Source organism: Mustelus asterias, chromosome 1 (genome assembly GCF_964213995.1).
Source record: "Mustelus asterias chromosome 1, sMusAst1.hap1.1, whole genome shotgun sequence".
Lineage (NCBI taxonomy): Eukaryota > Metazoa > Chordata > Chondrichthyes > Carcharhiniformes > Triakidae > Mustelus > Mustelus asterias.
The window spans coordinates 39,099,967-39,114,607 of NC_135801.1; the positions used below are offsets into that span (position 1 = coordinate 39,099,967).

At 48.7% G+C, this 14,641-nt stretch overlaps 1 protein-coding gene across 1 annotated transcript in view; it reads left to right on the plus strand.

Annotated features, from left to right (window-relative positions):
• The window catches only part of LOC144506271 (scavenger receptor cysteine-rich type 1 protein M130-like), an 89,078-nt gene extending 74,696 nt beyond the window's left edge, over positions 1-14,382 (plus strand). Inside the window, exons 11-13 of the mRNA XM_078232184.1 lie at positions 4,901-5,166; positions 10,032-10,166; positions 14,116-14,382. Of these exons, the coding sequence (XP_078088310.1) occupies positions 4,901-5,166; positions 10,032-10,166; positions 14,116-14,382 (668 nt within the window). The remainder of the gene's footprint in view (positions 1-4,900; positions 5,167-10,031; positions 10,167-14,115) is intronic.
• The last annotated feature ends 259 nt before the right edge of the window (positions 14,383-14,641 follow it).

The following is a 14,641-nucleotide window of genomic DNA, read 5'->3' on the forward strand; positions in this document are numbered from 1 at the left end:
AATTACTCAAGAAGCTGTACCATAAACCGCCGAACGAAAGTCATGCTCGTCACCTATTAGCCACTCGACGGCGGCAGCCCGGCGAAACGACGGGACAGTACCTGCACGAACTTCAACAGCTAGCCAGAGCTACAATTGCAAGGAGGTGTCGGCTACTCAATACACCAACGATCTGATCTGAGATGCGTTCGTGGCGGGAATCGGCTCATCCTATATTCGCCTGCGGCTGCTAGAGCAGGGTAACTTGGACCTCGCTAAGACGGTAGAATTGGCCGATGCGATGGAAACAGCCTCCAGAAGTCTTGAAACCTACCCCACTGACCACGTGGGAACATCGTGGCAAGAACAGCCACCGCCTCAACTGTACCCGGCGGCTCCTCGGAACTGCGCAATAATGCTCTCAACTTCAGACCTGACGGCTGCGGCAGCTCCAGAAGGCCCACGGTGCTATTTCTGCGGATTGGCGAAGCACCCTCGTCAGAGATGTCCGGCCAGGACGGTGTTTTGCTCCGCTTGTGGAAAGAAAGGGCACTATGCAAAAGTGTGCTGAGCAAAGACCCCTTCCAAGCCTAGCAGTGCTGCGTGTGACTCCCCAGGATCCATCTCCTCGTCTCCGGCCTCGTCAATGTCTTCAACCACGTGCGATTCATGGGCGCCGCCATTTCTGATGACGACAACGCAAGCCACGTGCGACCTGCGGGTGTCGCTGCTTTCAACACCATGTGCGATTCGTGGGCGCAGCCATTTTGGTCGACACCGGCCGCAGAAGACCAGCAGGGGTCCTCGTCGTCGACTATCTCAGCTGCCTGCAGTTACACTCGGGATCCAACAGTGGCATCAATCATCCTGGACCAGGCCAAGCCTCACAGACTCGACAAGTCCATGATGGACATAGAGGTAAACGGGCGCCTGACACATTGCTTGTTTGACAGCGGGAGCACGGAGAGTTTCATCCATCCGGATACAGTGAAACGGTGCGCACTCCGTGTACAAACTGTCAGGCAGACAATCTCCATGGCGTCGAGGTCCCGATCTGTTATCGTTCTTGGGAGCTGTGTGGTAACCTTAACGGTGCGGGGCACAGTTTACGAGAATTTGAGGCTCCTCGTGTTACCGCGCCTTTGCGCTCCGGTACTCCTGGGACTAGACTTTGTGGTCCACCTGAAGAGTGTGACCCTGCAGTACGATGGGCCACTCCCTCCACTTTCAGTGGGAGAACAGCAGCCTCCAAATTGTCCAGCGCGCTCCACATGCAGTCTCTCGACACTCATAATTACCCCGCCTTCCCTATTTGAAAATCACGTGCCAGGCTGCAAGCCCATCGCAACTAAGAGCAGGCGTTACAGCGCTGAGGATCGGACCTTTATTCGATCTGAGGTTCAGCGGCTCCTCAGGGAAGGGGTCATTCAACCTAGCACTAGCCCATGGAGAGCACAAGTCGTGGTGGTCAAGACTGGAGACAAGCCCCGGATGGTCATAGACTATAGTCAGACCATTAATAGGTACACGCAGCTGGACGCGTACCCTCTCCCGCGCATATCTGACATGGTCAACCAGTTTGCGCAGTACCGGATGTTCTCCACCATCGACTTGAAGTCAGCCTACCACCAGCTCCCCATTCGCCCAGAGGACCGAAAATACATGGCCTTTGAGGCGGATGGCTGTCTCTACCACTTTTTAAGAGTCCCTTTCGGCGTCACTAATGGGGTCTCGGTCTTCCAGCGTGAGATGGGCCGAATGGTGGACCAAAACGGGCTACGGGCTACCTTCCCGTACCTGGACAACGTCACTATCTGCGGCCATGACCAGCAGGACCACGACGCCAACCTCCAGAAGTTTTTACGCACTGCGTCTCTCCTGAACCTGACCTATAACAGGGAGAAGTGCGTATTTAACAAGCACCGCCTAGCAATCCTCGGATACGTGGTGGAAAACAGGGTCATCGGCCCCGATCCAGACCATATGCGTCCCCTCCTTGAACTTCCCCTACCCACTAGCATCAAAGCACTGAGAAGATGCTTAGGCTTCTTCTTGTACTATGCACAGTGGGTTCCCAATTACGCGGACAAAGCCCGTCCGCTCATAAAGTCTACCTCTTTTCCCCTGACAGCAGAGGCTCGCCTAGCCTTTGAAGGGATAAAAGCCGACATCGCGAAAGCCACGATGCACGCTGTCGATGAGTCCATCCCCTTTCAGGTAGAGAGTGATTCATCTGATTTCGCCCTGGCCGCCACACTTAACCAGGCGGGCAGGCCCGTCGCCTTTTTCTCTCGCACCCTCCAAGGCCCTGAAATTCGGCACTCCTCTGTGGAAAAAGAGGCTCAGGCCATTGTGGAGGCCGTACGGCATTGGCGCCATTATTTGGCTGGCAAACGATTTACCCTGCTCATGGACCAGCGGTCCGTGGCCTTCATGTTCAACAACACGTTAAGGGGAAAAATTAAGAATGATAAAATCTTGAGGTGGAGAATCGAACTCTCCACCTACAACTATGATATCATGTACCGTCCGGGGAATCTCAATGAGCCCTCAGATGCCCTGTCGCGTGGAACATGTGCCAGTGTGCAGGAGGACCAGCTACAGGCCCTCCACAATGATCTCTGCCATCCGGGGATCACTCGGCTCTTCCATTTTGTAAAGGCCCGGAATCTGCCCTACTCCATAGAAGTTGTCAGGTCGATAACTCGAAGCTGCCAGGTATGTGCAGAGTGCAAGCCGCACTTCTACCGGCCTGACAGGGCATACCTCATTAAGGCCACTCGCCCTTTTGAACGACTGAGTGTCGATTTCAAGAGCCCCCTTCCTTCGACAGATCGGAATGTGTATTTCCTCAACGTGGTTGACGAGTACTCCCGATTCCCTTTTGCCATCCCCTGTTCTGACATGTCCTCTGCCACGGTCATCAAAGCCTTGCGGAGTCTTTTTACCCTGTTCAGCTACCCCAGTTATATCCACAGTGATAGGGGTTCGTCGTTTATGAGCGACGACTTGAGGCAATACCTGCTCTCTAAAGGAATTGCCTCAAGTAGGACTACGAGTTACAACCCCAGGGGTAACGGGCAGGTCGAGAGAGAAAACGCTACAGTCTGGAAGGCTGTCTTACTGGCGTTAAGGTCTAGGGGTCTTCCAGTCTCCTGTCTCCCGTTGGCAAGAGATACTTTCTGATGCGCTCCATTCAATCCGGTCCCTCCTCGCTACCCCACATGAGCGGATGTTTACCTTCCCAGGAAGTCTTCCTCTGGGACCTCACTGCCGTCTTGGTTGACGTACTCAGGACCTGTCCTCCTGCGGCGGCATGTTAGGGCCCGCAAGTCCGACCCTTTGGTTGAACAGGTCCATCTCCTCCACGCCAATCCTCAATATGCCTATGTGGCATATCCTGACGGGCGAGAGGACACGGTCTCTATCAGAGATCTGGCGCCTGCAGGGGACCTGGAAACCCCCGTCACTCCTGCACCCCTGGTTAGGATTCCTTTGCCCATTCTCTCCCCTCCTGACACGGCGCGGGCAGCATCGGGACCTCCACTTAATCCTCTTACTCCCGTGTACAGCTTTCCTGAGTCCAGGAGATTGTCGCCACCTCGAGGTCCACAGGTGCGGGAGGAACTGGAGGAGTCACTGGACATCACCTCGGAGAGAGGGACACTAGAACCGGCACTGGAGCCAGTGCTGCGGAGGTCGCAGAGACGGTGCGGACCTCCGATACAACTGAAGTGGTGAACATATGGACAGTTCGTATTGTCTCTTTACCCCACCGGCCTTTGTTTTTAAAGGAGGGGTGAATGTGGTGAACCATAGATGGTTACCACTGTGGGTACTTGTACATGTGTTACTCTTGTTACTGTTGGGGTTAGGGTTGGGGTGTTCCACCTGTTAGCATTGTTCTGTGGTACACTCCGTTTGGCTCCGCCTTCTTATAGGAGTATAAAGGTCACTGCTACTTCCTAGTGGCCCTTAGTCTGGGATTGTATTGTTAAGCAGTATGCTCTATTCTTGTTGCGAATAAAAGCCTTTATTCCCGGGTACGTCCTAGCCTCCTGAGTGGATTAATCGCGCATCAACAACAGAAGAAGCTCTCTCTCTCTCGTTCTCTCTCACGTTCTCTCTCTCGCGCGCGCTCTCTCTCTTGCGCTCTCTCTCTCTCTCTCTCTGACCCCACGAACGAGCTACAACAACGGTGAACATCGCCAGCGCTGGCCAGCAGGAGGAGAGCCACCACACCTGAGAAGGAAGGAAGACCAGTGCCAGACCAGACCAAAGGACCAGACTACGCAGAGAACGACCGAGACCAGCGCACAGATAAAGGCCAATATCTGCTTGGGTACTTGCCAGTCACGCAAAGTTAAGTCAAGGTCTTGTATTGGATTTGAACTTTAGTATTTTCCTGTCAGATAACTTATCGTTGGTTGAGTGGGTGATTATTGATTGTGTGGGTTTAAATAAATATTGGTTGTACTAATAAGACGTCTACTCGGAGTTATTTGTTCACCGTATTAGGGTTAAAACAGACTGTGCGGCAAATAAGAGGCAACAGCGGGAAGGTTTGTGTATATTCCTACCTATTGCAGGAAAGGTTGAGTATGTTTGTACCTATTGTGGGAAAACAATCAACTTTGTGGTTTCGTTCTTCAATGTAACGATGTTTCTCAGGAGCTCCTTCAGTATCTTGAGAGGCAAAAGGGTTCCATGGCTGGAAATGTTTTGGGAAACTCTGATCTAATGTAATGGGAGTTCAGACACGAGGGACTGAATGTCCTCCTATTGTTCGTATGGTCGTCTATGTTTTCTGTGTTAACCTGCACTGGGGGGATTCTTGATCCTGAGCTACAAGATTCAGCTCTTGTGAAACTCCCTTTCGGCCCACACCAGTTTAACGAACTAACTCTCATCTCTATTCCAGGTCCAGTGCCTGTAAAACTGGTGAATGGTAGCAACATGTGCTCTGGGAGAGTTGAGGTCTATCGTAACTCCATCTGGGGGACCGTCTGTGACAATGGCTGGGATATTAATGCAGCGGATGTGGTCTGCAGAGTGTTGAACTGTGGGACAGCCCTGTCAGCAGAAAGAGGTGCATCCTATGGAAAAGGGACTGGGGACATCTGGTGGTATAATGTGAGCTGTGATGGAAAAGAGACAAACCTTGACCAGTGCTCTGATAACCCACAAGTGGGGACTGCCTGCACACACATCCAGGATGCGGGAGTTTCCTGCTCAGGTCAGTGCATTTACACTGTCCCTTGTGCATGTGTTAGTTTGCAAGCCAACCTAGATAAATTGATGCTCTTGTTTTTCAATTCAGATTTGCCAGCCCAGGGGATTCCTTGTCAAGTATTGCAGACACCTAGCCCAGGTTCTTGATTACTGACCCAGGGATCTGGACTCCTTATCCAGTGATCTATATTGGCCTTAGAGGGATGCAGCACAGATTCGACAGTATGATATTAGGGACTATGAGTTTAATGATGCAGGCAAATCGCAGCAACCTGGCTTGTATTCTGTTAAACATAGAAAATGAAATATTTGGAGATGTTTAAAAGATTTGATAAGGCAAGACAGAGAAGCAATGGAGTTTGACAAAGGGTCATCTCAACTCGAAATGTCAGCTCTTTTCTCTCCTTACAGATACTGCCAGACATGCTGAGATTTTCCAGCATTTTCTCTTTTGGTTTCAGATTCCAGTATCCGCAGTCATTTGCTTTTATCCTTAGACAGCACCTTCCAAACCCATGATCAGTAACATCTAGAAGGACAAGGGCAGCTGACTCATGGGAGCACCACCATCTGGAACTTCCCCTTCTAGCCACTCACCTCCTGACATGGAAATATATCGCCATTTGCGCTTTTTCAAGGGAAATTAAGATGGCAATAAATGCTGGCCAAGAAAACAAAGCCCACATTCCTAAATGAAACACTTGTCTAGAAGAGGTGTGAATGGCAGAAACATGAACAACTGCCATCCAAAAGCAAAAGTAAGAAAAAAACCAGAATAAAACTGAACTGAAAAAATGGGGACAGAGGTTCTGATCAGAATTTGTTGAACCTAGTGTAGAGCGTGAAAGGCTGTAAATTGCCAAATTAAAAGATGAGTTGCTGTTGCTCGAACTCAAGTTGAGTTTCATTGGAACAGTGCAGGAGACTGAGAGCAGAAAGGTCATTGTAAAAGCAAGATGAGAATTTAAAGGATGGGTGACTGGAATTCAGGGTTATAGTTGTCGGCTGAAGGGAGATGTTCCGAAACATGGTCTATGTTTAGTGTTACCAATATAGAACATGCCTCACTGTGAGCAGTGTAGATTCTATACAAATTAAAAGTATAGGTCACCTGGAAGGAATATTTTGGGTCTTGGATAGTAATATATGAGGCTATAAAAGGGCAGGTGTTACATCTCCTGCACTTGCATGGTAAGGGGCCATATAAAAATAAATGATTATGGGTGATTGAGTAGGCCATTGTATCGAGAGGACGGTCCATTCGGAATGGTAAAAAGGGAAGAGAAGGAAAGGTGTGTTTGTAAAGACAAAGAAAAATCCATTGAATATTGCATCTGGTGTTGTGGATCGTGAGGATATGGGGAACCCTGTTATCATTCTGGGATGGAGAGAATGTCAGAAGCCCTGTCAACCATGGGGCAGACTTTGGTTGAGGAAGAAAAAAAAGGCAATTCAAAAGGGCTGGTATGGAAAGTTGCATCATCAAAACCCCTGAGATGAAGAATCTGAGAGGATGAACTTAGTTCCTTACAGGAAGTAGGGTGTAAAGAAGTGTAAGGAAGATGTCTGTAGGATTCAGTGGGCTTATAGTGAGTATTGTTTGATAGCCTCTCCCCAGAAATGGTGACACAGAAGTTGGTTAAGGAAAACATAGAAACATAGAAAAACTACAGCACAAAACAGGCCCTTCGGCCCCACAAGTTGTGCCGAACATATCCCTACCTTCTAGGCCTACCTATAACCCTCCATCCTATTAAGTCCCATGTCCCATGAAAGGTCAGAGTTGGACCATGTGAATGCGAGAGAAGGATGAAATTGGGAAACAAAGTTGATGAAATGTTCCAGTTCAGGGTAAGGGCATGAAACACTCCTGTTGTTTCAGGTGAGAACATATTCAGTTAAGCTGGGAGCATGTTCAGTCAAGCTGAAGAGGGTGTTGCCGATAGAAACTGCTTGGACCCCCATTCAAGGAAGAAATGGAGACCCACAGATCATTATGTTGTGGGAATCAAAACGCAGGGAGATTCTATGTCCAGATCATCATGGTGGCACAGTGGCTAACACTGCTGTCGCACAGTGCCAGGAACCGGGTTTGATTCTGGCCTTGGGTGACTATGTGGAGTTTACACGTTCTCCCCGTGTCTGCGTGGATTTCCTCCAGGTTCTCCAGTTTCCTCCCATAGTCCAAAGATGTGCAGGTTAGGTGGATTGACCGTGCTAAATTGCCCTTAGTGTCCCAAAATGTGTAAGTTTGAGGATTAGTGGGGTAAATGTAGGGGGTTACGGGGGCAGGACAGGGGTAGTTCTGGGTAAGTTGATCTGTCACAGAGCTGGTGCAGACTCAATGGGCCAAATAGCCTCCTTCTGCACTGTAGAGATTCTATGATTCTATGATGGAGAGAAGACAGGGAGGGTCTGGAAATTGTTCTTTTTCCTTTCTCACCTGATTCAGTTGCTCAAAATCTATCACATTTTTAAGTGGCGCGATAGTCTGATCATTCCCACTGGCGGGATCTTCCAGTCCTGCCAATGGTGACCTTCTGCCATGGATTCTCTGGCAGCAGAGGATTTGAACAATGGGAAACCCTGTTGACTGTGGTGGGCCACTTCCTTTGACAAGGTCCCACATGGGAGACTTGTAAAGAAGACAAATGCACATGGGATACAGGGTAATTTGATAAAGTTGATTCAAAGTTGGCTCAGTTGTAGGAGACAGAGAGTGATGACAGAAGGATGCTTTAGTGACTGGAAACCAGTGTCCAGTGGTGTACCACAGGGATCTGTGTTGGGCCCCCTATTATTCATCATTTATATAAATGACGTTGATGACTATGTGGGGGGTAGGATTAGTAAGTATGTGGATGACACAAAGATTGGACGTGTGGGTAACAGTGAGGCGGAGCGTCTTGGGCTACAAGAAAATATAGACGGAATGGTCAAATGGGCAGATAAGTGGCAGATGGAATTTAACCCTAAAAGTGTGAGGTGATACACTTTTGAAGGAGTAATTTGACAAGGAAGCATTCAATGAATGGTAGGACACTAGGAAGTTCTGTGGAACAATGGGGCCTTGGTGTGTTTGTCCACAGATCTCTGAAATCAGAAGAGCACGTTAGTAGGCTGGTGAAAAAGGCCTTTATCAGCTGAGGCAAAAATTACAAAAGCAGGGAAGTCATATTGGAGTTGTATAGAACTTTGGTGAGGCCACAGCTAGAATATTATGTACTGTTCTGGTCGCCACATTATTGGAAGGATAGAACATAGAACATTACAACGCAGTACAGGCCCTTCGGCCCTCGATGTTGCGCCGACCAGTGGTACCAATCTAAAGCCCCTCTAATCTACACTATTCCAATATCATCCATATGTTTATCCAATAACCACTTGAACGCTCTCAACGTTGACGAGTCCACCACTGCTGCAGGCAGGGCATTCCACGCCCTTACCACTCTCTGAGTAAAGAACCTACCTCTAACATCTGTCCTATATCTCTCACCCCTCAATTTAAAGCTATGTCCCCTCGTGCTAGCCAACACCATCTGAGGAAAAAGGCTCTCACTATCCACCCTCTCTAATCCTCTGATCATCTTGTATGCCTCTATTAAGTCACCTCTTAATCTTCTTCTATCTAACGAAAACAACCTCAAGCCCCTCAGCCTTTCCTCATACGATTTTCCCATCATACCAGGCAACATCCTGGTAAATCTCCTCTGCACCCTTTCCAACACTTCCACATCTTTCCTATAATACGGCGACCAGAACTGTACGCAATACTCCAAATGCGGCCGCACCAGAGTTTTGTACAGTTGCAGCATGACCTCCTGGCTCCGAAACTCAATCCCTCTACCAATAAAAGATAACACACCGTACGCCTTCTTAACAACCCTATCAACCTGGGTGCCAACTTTCAGGGATCTATGCACATGGACACCCAGATCCCTCTGTTCATGTGATTGCATTGGAGGGGGTGCAGAGGAGATTCGCCAGAATGCTGCCTGGGATGGAACATTTAAGTTATGAAAAGGGGTTGTGTAGGCTTGGTTTGTTTTAGCTGGAGCAGAGGAAACTGAGGGGCGACCTGATCGAGGTGTACAAGATTATGAGAGACATGGACAGAGTGGATAAGGAGCAGCTGTTCCCCTTAGTTGAAGGGTCAGTCACGAGGGGACATAGGTTTAAGTTGAGGGGCAGGGGGTTTAGGGATGATGTGAGGAAAAACCTTTTTACCCAGAGGGTGGTGACGGTCTGGAATGTGCTGCCTGGGAGGGTGGTAGAGGTGGGTTGCCTCACATCCTTTAAAAAGTACCTGGATGAGCACTTGGCACATCATAACATTCAGGGCTATGGGCCAAGGGCTGGCAGATGGGATTAGGTAGGAATTCGGGTGTTTCTAATCTGTCAGTGTGGATTGGATGGACCAAGGGCCTCTTCTGCGCCGTATGATTCTATGACTCCATGACTTCCGTCATCGCAAAACAAGCCGCAAAGGATGCAGAAAAATCCACCCAAGGTTTTTCAGTTCTGAAGACAGATCATCAACTTGCAATGTTAATTCTGTTTTCCTCGACGCAGATGTTGCCTGGCTAGCTGAGCATTTCCTGCAGTTTTTGTTTTTATTTCAGATTTCCAGCAATTTCAGTATTTTACTTTTGATACATTTTTTGTTGCATTAAAATATGAAGGGTGAGGGATCCAAGGCAGGCAAGAATTATGGTACAGTTCAGTCATGATCCAATGGAATGGCTGTTTTGACACAAGGGGCTGACTGGCCTCCTTCTACTTCTAAACACCTATGTATTCTCTGTATTAACTCATATTAGGAGAAGACTAAACACCTGGGCTACAATGTCCAACTGATCACTCCATTGAAATTTCAGTTAATCACAGATCACTTTAACTATGTACTCATCTCTGTTCCAGGTCCAGTGCCCATACGTCTGGTGAATGGTTCTAACGTGTGTTCTGGGAGAGTTGAGGTCTATCGTAACTCCAGATGGGGAACTATCTGTGCAAATGGCTGGGATCTTAAAGCTGCGAGTGTGGTCTGCAGAGTGCTGAATTGTGGGTCAGCCTTGCCAGCAACACAAAATACATCCTATGGAGAGGGGACTGGGGACATCTGGTTGAAAGATGTGAGGTGTGGCGGAAGAGAGATTTCCCTCGATCAGTGCTCTGCCAATCCATGGGTGGAGGATAACTGCGCACACTGGCAGAACGTTGGAGTGACCTGTTCAGGCAAATGAAATGATTTACTTGGCTTTGATATCTTAACATGCTTCTTATGTGTGTTTGTTCACAAACTTCACTTGTGTGATTCAAATTTTCAATTTCTGTGTTACTTGTCCAATAATCCTTATTGATCCTAGCGAGGTTGCAACACAAATTCAGCAGAATTATACTAGCGACAGTTCAATTACGAGTACAGAGACAAGGCTTGGAATCCATTGAATACAGAACATTATACAATGATCTCATTGTTTGAGATGGGTAAAGGATTTGATACAGTAGATAGAGAAGGCTGCACTTTCCCTCTAGCACTGGGAAACACAAGTTGGCACGGATTCCGGGTTCCAAATCCTCCTTTGGGAGGAAACAGTCGCTCATTTTGTGGAAGTACCCACTTAATTGGCATGGATGATGATGGGTGAACTCTCAAAGCTGGAGGGCCATTCAGAAACCTTTTAGCGGACCAGCAGGCCACAATGGATGCTAAAGAATACAGAAGAAACCTCAACATGGAAGCACCCTCTCATCAACCTTTTGACAGATTTAAATAAAAATTACATCTCGCACTCGTGTACCACTGCAGGGGAGGGGAGAGTCACTACACAGCTGTCCCAAGCAGCTGTGTAGTGACTCTCCCCTCCCCTGCAGTGGTGCACTGGTGAATAAATCGCTCAGTGCCAGTGAGAAACTGAGGCCAATTGGAAAGTTCCAGTTGGCATCTTTTTATTGTGGTTAATAAGGTTTCAAGAAGCCTAATCAGCTACATGGTTTATGGGTGCGAGCAGCCCTGTCAGTCCAGAACTTGCCTCCTCTAAATTAGTCAGCGTCAGGAAAGTCATTGGAAAGTTGCATGCTGGCTGGCACCAGCATTTCTGGGCACTATCCACGTCTGTTCCCATCCCTGAAAATCCTGCCCAGAGAAATTATTTCCCGTGGTGGGATGAATTGAGAATAAGTGAGCATAAAATGAAAATTAGAGCCTCGCATTGAGGGTGAATGACAGGAAACACTTCCCCGTCTACAGGATAGCAGAGAACTCCAACTCTCTCACCCAAAAAGCTGTGATACTGACAATCAGTTGGAAGTTTCAAAACTGAGAGTGATGGATTGTTTATGGTTAAGGGTGTTCATAGTTACAATATGTTATCATTGGTTGTCAATGGAATGTACAGGGCCTTGATGAGACCAGATCTGAAATACTGTGTTAAGGTTTGGTCTCCTTATTCAAAAAGAGATGTAATTGAGTTAAAGGGAGTACAGAGAAGGTTCACTTGCTTCATTCCTGGGGTGAAGATATTATCTTGTGAAGAAAAGTTGACTAGGTTGGGCCTGTACCCATTCAGTTTAGAAGAATGTGAGGTTACCTTATTGAAACACATAGAGCCCTGATGGGGTTTGATAGGGTAGATACTTGAGGAGGTTTCCACTTGTGACAGAGACTAGGCCAGCAGGCCTGGTGACAGTTTAAGAATGTGAGGTGTACCATTTAAGACAGTGTTAGGAGAATTTATGTTCTCAAAGGATCGTTAGTAAATGGAATTCTCTTCCACATTGTGGTAACATGGCCCCTTGAAGGGGGAGGTCCTTGAGGGCCACATGATCGGGCAGGACCCAATGGAGAGGCTGCACTGGAAGCTGAGCCAATCAGGAGCGAGGGTACATGTCATGGTCGGGGAGGAACTGCAGTTGGAGCCAGGGAGGAGAAGAGAGTAAATGTGTATTGTAGTTCTGTCACACCCTTGATTCTGTATATATATAGAATCAGGGTTGTGACAGAACTACAATACACATTTATAAATAAACATTGTTGTTAATAAATCAATTGTTGCTTGAAGCCGCTATGAGTCGCCTTTGAAGACATTACACTGGCGATGAGGAAAAACTTTGTTAGTCCATTGGGAGAACATAGTGTGCAGGTCGAGGGGGAAGAGAGTGAGCGTCGAAGCTACAAAGTGACAGCTACATACGCCACATGAAAATGCCTTTAATTGTAAAGATTGAACCATTTGACCCAGAAGTGGAAAACTGGGGGCAATATATCGAAAGGCTGTGTTATTATTTCGTAGCAAATGAGATTATAGTGGAGGAAAAATGAATGTGATGCTACTCAGTCTGTGGCCCACAAACTTACAGCCTAGTAAAGAGTCTAACATCGCCTGACACTCCAGACACAAGGGGAGGCACCTTGCCGCGCCTGGCGCAAATGGTGACGAGCTGATAAATAATGTGCAAAGCTAAAAATCCAATTTGCACCTAGTGCCAAATGGTTTGCAATCTTCCCAGCCCCTTTTAAATAGCACAAACTGCATTGCACCCAGTAAGGGCGCGAAGCTTATTAGCATGACATTGACTGGATTTCAATATCATTAGTGAGTTAGGCATGCAATTGTCCCCCCTCCTGTAAGCTTCCCACCTCCCTGGCATGATATCACACTGGCACTAATTAGTACAGGTCTTTAAAAGTGTGGCTCAGACGTAATAGTAGCAAAGTAAAGCGAGGAGCTCAGTACTGCTGAACACCGACATCTGGGGAATGGGGTAGGGTCAGCCGCTGTCATGGTGCAGGATGGGGTGGGGAGCTTGCATGGGTGCGGGGGATTGGGGGTCATTGTGCTGGACTGGGGTCCACAGGTCGAAGGTCACTGCTGGCTTGGGGCTCATGTTGCGCACATTCCCCCTGGCCACGAAATGACCCCTGAGGGGTTGCATATGAGGTCAACCACACTAATGTCACACTGGTTACCCCTGCCATCTGTCTGCTGGACAGGCTCAATGGTTTATTACGGACATTCCATCCCAGGCCAGTTACAAGAACTAAGTCTGGCAACTGTTTCCCCAATCAAGGCAGCTTGGCAGGTGCTAACACAGCTCCTCACACTGCATGGACACTGCAGTGCTCCCTACAATGGCCACCCATCGCTTGGGTGCTTCTCCAACGTCTGTTTGAACTGCTAGCTATTTGCAGAATCCAGTGCACCAGACATCCAGGTGGGTACACACAGGTTCATGATTCAAGGGTTCCCAATGGGCACCACCTCACAGCCACTCTACGTGAGCGCTGGAGAGCAGAGTCCAGTCTGCCACATACTGCCGTCAATGGCCTGAGGTATCGGGAGTCTGTACCTGGGGGGTTAGCTATTGGGAGGGGCAGGCTCGCGCCACACACCAGCAACCAAGCAACTGCACAGGGGGTACAGAATACATCATTCTGCACCATGTGAAGGAAGGCTATTGGTGACCATGAGGGACATAGGCAGTGCCCTTGGTTGCTGTGGCGATGATGTGGCAATAGTTGGCAGCCCAATGGTCAGGGCCCAGAATAGATAACCTTACAGACTGTCTCTCTCTTTCCCTTCCCGTCCCAGTCACAGCAGAAATGGACTGAGGCTGCAGCAGGAGGTCAAGAGGCTCCTGGTTGGGGGCAGGACATGGCTGCCCATCAGCCCGAGGGGGGGCCAGAGGAACACAGAGATGGAGACCCCGGCTCTACAGGACCCACATATCCTTTGATGGGCTGACAGACAACGTGTGTCACCACAGACTGTCTCAGCAGGGAGACAGTGAGGCATCTGTGTCACGTCCTTAAGGACCTGGCACTTCGTGGGGCAGGATACATTCATTTCAGTACCCATGAAGGTTAAGGCAGCCCTCAACTTTGATGCATCTGGATCCTTCCAGGGCTCAAGTTGTGACTTCAGTGTCATCTCACAGTCTTCAGTCCACAAGTGCATCTGTGAGGTCACCGATGCCCTGTATGTCTGGACAGCCAACTACACCCACATTGACATGTGCCAGGCCCAACAAGAAGCCCAGGCTGGAGGTTTTGCCGCCATTGCTGGGGTGCCTCATGTGCAGGAGGCTATGTACGGCATGCAAATCCCCCTGTGGGCCCCATGGAATCAGAGAGCATGGGCTCTGGTGCTTCCTTCTCCCTCGGGCCCCTAAGCAGCTCCATGGGATGGAAGGGCAACTAGGGTGAACTCCAGAAACCTCTGCGTCACCTGATTCTGTCAGTCCTGGAGGCCCAATAACATCTGCACCATGGTGTGCAACAACTTAACGATGGCCTTCTGAGTCTGGACAAAGCTCTGAAGCCCCTCTGCAATTGCTCTCTGAAACTGGACCAAACTCTCGAATCCCACAGCCATGGTCCTCTGGGACTCAGCCATGCCTTGGACCCCGCCACCCATGGAGACCATTTCCT